This window comes from Alexandromys fortis, unplaced genomic scaffold, assembly GCF_014885135.2.
Source record: "Alexandromys fortis isolate MF-2015 unplaced genomic scaffold, M_Fortis_MF-2015_v1.1 scaffold_82, whole genome shotgun sequence".
Classification (NCBI taxonomy): Eukaryota; Metazoa; Chordata; class Mammalia; order Rodentia; family Cricetidae; genus Alexandromys; species Alexandromys fortis.
The window spans coordinates 4,156,729-4,162,878 of record NW_026067963.1 but is presented as its reverse complement, the minus strand read 5'-3'; the positions used below and the strand labels follow the sequence as shown (position 1 = coordinate 4,162,878).

Genomic DNA, 6,150 nt, shown 5'->3' with positions numbered 1-6,150 from the left:
TCTCTCTCTTCGCTTTTTTTTTTTTTTTTGATACAGGGTTTTTCTGTGTAGTCCTGGCTGTCCTGGAACTCACTCTATTGTAGACCAGGTTGATCATGAACTCAGAAACCTGCTTGCCTTTGCCTCCCAAGTGAAGATCCTTAAGGTTCTTAATGTAATCTTGGATCCTTGACTGCAGTGTCTTTGGGTTTTTGCTTCTAGTAATGTTAGTTTTACCCCTTTCCTCACCTGCTCCAGGTCTCTGTAACATCTCTTGGATTGCCCTAAAAGTCTCAACTGGTTCCACTCCCTGCTCCTGTCTCTTCTTCAAGCTTTGCAAGGGTTCAACGCTCATAATTCTATATCTCTGTGTAAAAGACACCATCTTTCTGTGTTAAATTTGGTCCTTAGAGGATGATCATGAACAAACAAAAGTGGCTAATGATTAAACTCCTAAAACCCTGTTTCTATTGTTTCTTCATTCTATAATTTTGTTCCTGTCATGGTCAGGTACATTTTAGGGCTCATGGGTAAAAAGCTCAGTAATCTTACAAATCTATAGGAATAGCAGCACACATCTCTGTTAGATGAACTATACAGTCCACAAAGTGAAGATGAAATTTCCCTTGTTCCTCTCTGCCTAAACTGAAGCGATTTTATGGTTAGTTTCTATAAAACTGACAGTTTCTTACCTTCTGGCATCACCTGAAGTACTGAAGAAACAAGCATTAAATAATCTGTCTTATATAAATGTATTATTAGGAAAAAAGAGCTGCTTTTGATAGTAGCCACTAAGTAAATACTATAATTTACAGAACCACAGATGCTTAAACATTTAAGTAAAAAATACATGATATAATGCTAATTTACAATAATTTATAATAAAAAGAAAAGTCACCGAATTTTTCTTGGCTTGTAGTTCAGAGAAATGAAACTCAGCCTTTGTCCTATCATCTGTAGTTATAGGAATTCCATCCAACATCTGTAAATTCGGCAGGCGGAATATGAGCACGTGGCGATGTGCCATTTTTCTACAAATCTAAAGAAAGGTAAAAATAATAGTTTATTCTCCAAATCCCTTGCATCAAAAGAATGCAGTTTTGGAAAGAACACAAAAATGATGCATGACAGTAACTTTACAATCTTAGGTGGTGAGGTGGTGGTGCACGCCTTTAATTCCAGCACTTAGGAAGCGGAGGCTGGTGGATTTCCAATTCTGAGACCAGCCTGGTCTACAGAGCGTTTTCCAGGAAACCCATGGCTGCACAGAGGAATCCTGTCTTTAAAAAAAGCAAACTAAACCAACCAACCAACCAAACAACCAACCAACCAACCAACCAACCAACCAACCAACCAACCAAACAAACAAACAATATTAGATCCTCCAGGCAGAAACTTTTTCCTGGGAGGTTTCTCAATCTTCTGCTACGTCCAATGAAAATAGAAAATATTTCTAAACTAAAGCTACTGTTAAGAGGTTTAGTCTTTCTCCTTTGCTTCTTCCTTCCTTTTCTTTCCCCCCCCCCACTTTCTCTCCCTTCCTCTTGTCTTTCCCCACCCCCTCTACGTATCCTAGGCTGGTTTGAACTAACAGTCCTTTTGCTTCAGCCTCCTGGGTGCTGGTATCACAGGTGGGTGCCACCACACTTAGACTTTCATCCCTCTTAAGTTCATATAGCATTGCCCATTAGCTAGAGAAAAATCTCAGCCTGTGGGTAGAAATCTAGGAAAGTTCATTTATAAATAATTAGTTTATGTGAAATTTTCCAAAAGGCCCTATTCAATATCTTCTGGCCTGTATGATTGATCTCTTCAGAGGGTTAACCTGCTATAAAAATATTGGCATATATGCAAAAAAGGTAGGTGGAACGACTTCAGTAGAGTGGTCTGATGGTGTTGATTCCAGAAGGTTCTGTTTGCAAGGATGGCTCTTTCTTAGTGTTCGGTACCTGGACTTGGGGATGTGCTTATCATTCCTTGGATGATAAGGGTAGTTCACTATGTCTTGGTATTTACTAAAAGTAATAGTGTTTGTACTCAACCTGTTTTCCACCTGGAATTTGGAACTTCAGTTCTCGGTTGGGAAAGGGTACCTATGTAATCAACTTCCAACTTTTGGACTGCTGAGTCTCTAAGGGGCTCCCTTGAATAAAAACATAGCATATAAGAGATGCCATTTTGTGGCTAAGTGAAGAGTGTGCTCTCTGTCCCCTGCCATGGATGAGAAAGCAGGAGGAAACACACATACAGACAGATTCCTCCAGACTCTGTCTTTTTCCTCCTCATAACCCATGGTTGTGCAACTAATCTCAGTTCCGTGTCCCCATTGTGCCATTGCAACTGATCTCAGTTCTGTATCCTTACTGTGTTATTGCATTTGATCTTAGCCACAAGGAAAACATTATGCTGACGGAATCTCTTTAGAAAATCTCTAAAACAGTGGTGATCTTGAGGACCCCTAATATAGAAAGTATACAACACTGTCTGAAATGTCGAAGAACAACAAACTCTTTGAGTTGAATGCGTAAGCTGGGCCTGGTAACTCACGCCTGTGGGTGGAGCACTCGGGAGGTTAGAGTGGGAAGATTACCGTGAGTCAGAGGCCAGCTTGGCTAGTATAGTAAGTTCCAGAGCAAGTGAAAAGGAAAAGAGCAAGAACAAAAACAAAAACAGAAAAGGGAAATGAACAAACTGCTTGAAATGAATGTGGCAAGGATCATGTTCAGTGATGGAGAAAGACCTCCAAAACATGTAACAGCCAAACAAATCACTGACCACATTCTAGGTGACAAAGCAATTTTCTTAGAATATAGAGCCTGCTTTCTCTGACTGAAATGCTCCAAAACTTAAGGCAAACGATGAAGATAACAACTAGAAACTAGAAAAATGGACTTAAAATGACTGCAAATCTATGCACAGTCCTTAATAATTTACAAATGAAGATAAAGTCTTTTGAAGAGTAGAATATTTTGAGATAAGAAGATTAGTAAAAGCAACATATATAAAAACTCTCAGGGCATTGTTGGAGCAGTACTATGTAACCTACAATATATTGATTAGAAATATATTGGAATTGATATTAAGTTAAAATGATTAAAATTAAGAAATATGAAAAGTAAAATTTTCTTTGAAAAATGTCAAGAAACTAAAAGAAGGAATTGGTAAAGAACAGATGTTGATAAAATAGAAAGCAAACAATGCCCCTGAGAAGGAAAAATTATGGAGCTCTAAATAAGCAAGCACTGTAAGTAAACAAGGTTCTAGCAAGATTTACCAAGAATAAAACACAAAAGCAAAAACTGACAACCGTAGGCACAAAGGGGTGACAAAAACAGATATAGTGGAGAATTAGGAATAAAAGTGCTCCCAAATAATCTAATAAAGCAAAAGATATTATGTCAGACTTAAAGGTATGGTATAAAAAGACAGAATTACAGTTTTATCTGCATAGATACAGATATGCTACATTAAATACTATCAGATTGGATGTAATAAGATAAAAAACATGAACAAGTAATAGTCACACTATGAATTTAAGGGTAGCTTTACTCTACGAAGTCTGCTAATGACATTTAGTTTATCAGCAGATGAAAAAGGAAACTATATTGTCTATCAGTCAAAACCCAGTGTCCATTGTTATGAAACAGACATTGGGAACTAGAAAGGCAGTTCCTTCAATTGTCAAAAGCTGCTTTCCCATAATTCATTGTGAATATCATCTCTGACAGAGACAACTTGGGAGCATTCTTTTAAAATCATAGTATATAAAAAATTTTCAAAAGGTTTTTTTGTTTTTGTTTTTTTCTTTCTTTTTTTTTTTACAAACTATTACAACTAAAAATGGGGCTTGGCAAGCTGCCTAGACAAAAGAACAATATACAAAAGTCACAATTTTGTGTTGGGTTAACTAGTTATGTACATAGAGATAGAAAAAGCAAATCACTTTCTCATATCATATAAAAATTACATATGATAATTGGGAAGTGAATAAGTCATAAAGGTAAATACTCACTGGATTGCCATAGACAGTAAGCTCTCTGAGAGAAGGGATAACATCAAGCTTTTCCAGTTCTGCAATTTCCTATGTAAAAGGGAATAAATTATCATTTGGTTAGCTTACATTTCCTAACATAAACCACGCCAAAGCAGTTTTATGCAAACCTTAGATTTCCGGTAGCTCCCACTGGATCCTCAGAGCGAACCCCAGTGAAGCCTGTCGACTCCCACTGCATGGCTTGGGAAGATGACACTGTGAGGTGGAAAGAAAGCCACACAGCAGGACTGAAAGATGACAGAAAACGTGTGTAGGAGGTTATAAGCCACCCTAGGGCAGAAATGGCGGCCTTCAGGATAGAAGCGTTATACTGACTATGCTCTGATACACTAGCTGAGAAAGAGACAGCAGATTCAGAACTGTGCCCTGGTCCAATGTGTTGCCCTCCACAGCGCACAGGACTGTTTCCTTGCTATCACTTCACATCACGGTAAGTTTGTAGTAGTGTTGCTTTGCCAAAAATTTAAAAAATACATACTTTAATGTATATGTGTTTTGCCTTCATTGTGTGCTCAGATGTTTAAAAGCACATGGAGAGTCTGGGTTCCAGACAGAGGACTCATCTAACCACGGGGATCAGATGGGACTGGGGCACCGCAATCTTTGTGTTGCAATGATTCTTAGACCCAATGTAATAGGCCGCATTTTCTTGGTCTACATTGGGGAAGTCGAAAGCTTCACACCATAGACTGCAGGTCAGTGAGAGACTCTATCTACCTTTATCTGAAGTACTAGTGTTTTGTTAATTTTTTTTTTCAAGACAGGGTTTCCTAATAGCTCTAGAGCCAGTCCTGGAACTTGCTCTGTAGGCTATGCTTGAACGGACAGAGGTTCGCCTGCCTCTGCCTCCAAGTACTGGCATTAAAGGCCTGTACCACCACCACCTAGCTGTTTTGTTCATTTTTTAATAGGTTTTCCTCTTTTCCTATCACTCTTGGCCAACACAGAGACTGTATTCTGATTGCTCATATGTAGAATGAATGCTCATATCAGATTGCTCAAATTGGTATGAATCCAGAGATGAAGTCTCTCCCCTGAAGAAACTTTGAATGAACAGCGAAGATTTTAAAAGAACATGGTTTCAGAAGAACTGGACTAGGTTTCCAGCTCTCTCTTCCTCCCCAGCATTCATTTTCCCCTCCAGTTAACTGTATATGGTCATATTAAGGTACAAGAAGACCAGCCATTAGCATAAGTTCAGCGGTAAAACCATCCATCTAAACTCAGTGGGCAATGCCATCTCCAGGATAAATATTGAAGGCTAAACTCCTTCAACAACCACGAAAGCTCAGTATTCCTTCAATGATTCATGAATAATCCCTATGATTTGTCACAGGCTACCATACAGTCATATTAAATTTTGACAGCAAAACCTACTAAACAGGATCTGTTCACATTGCCGAAGAGGGAGCTACCATACCAAGCTTCTCTACCATCTCCTCCATCCCTTACAGGGAATAAGGTGTCGATAGGTGAACAGGGACATCCTGAGGAGAAGTCAGTTACCTGATCCAGGTTCCTTTAAGCATGCTACTAACTGGGTGTCCTGGCAAATAGAGCAATAGCATTTTCCAGAAGCTTCTACTTGTGGCATTCTCTTTACAGATCTGTCTGGATAAAGACTACCTACAGCCAACTAAGCTAGAATTTATGGAATTACAAGGCACGGCCTCTAATAAGATGCTTAAGCGCAAAATGGAGATGTTTCAGGAAACAGTCCCCTACTCAGAGACCATGCCACAAAATCTGTCCTGGAGGTCATCACTTTTAGGAAAGCAATAAAACACCCAAGGCCTCAAGTATTAGTTATTGAAAGGATACACAAAACTTGTGGAGGTTTTGTTTGTTTTTACCGGGCTTGTGTAAGCTAAGGCTCTGGGCGTGCTGAACACACGTTCTGGCACAGAACTGCCCCCCAGTTCTAAGTCTCCTTTGTTACACTCCTGCACTGTTGCCAGAAAAGTTCCATAGAATACCAATTTCCCCAACTTTCATTTCTCCTAAATAAAGTTTCGGAAAGCTTGTTGTCAGTTTGGCCAGGCTTTCCTCTGAATGGTGTTTGAATCTGGACAACTCGGGCATATGCTATACCTCTCGGTATGTATGTTTCTCACTTG

At 39.2% G+C, this 6,150-nt stretch overlaps 1 protein-coding gene across 1 annotated transcript in view; it reads right to left on the bottom strand.

Annotated features, from left to right (window-relative positions):
* Lrrc9 (leucine rich repeat containing 9) overlaps positions 1-6,150 on the bottom strand; it is an 86,543-nt gene that overhangs the window by 24,703 nt on the left and 55,690 nt on the right. The window contains exons 29-30 of the mRNA XM_050153564.1: positions 3,992-4,060; positions 878-1,018 (exon numbers count right to left, since the gene is read on the bottom strand). Coding sequence (XP_050009521.1) covers positions 878-1,018; positions 3,992-4,060 — 210 coding nt within the window. The remainder of the gene's footprint in view (positions 1-877; positions 1,019-3,991; positions 4,061-6,150) is intronic.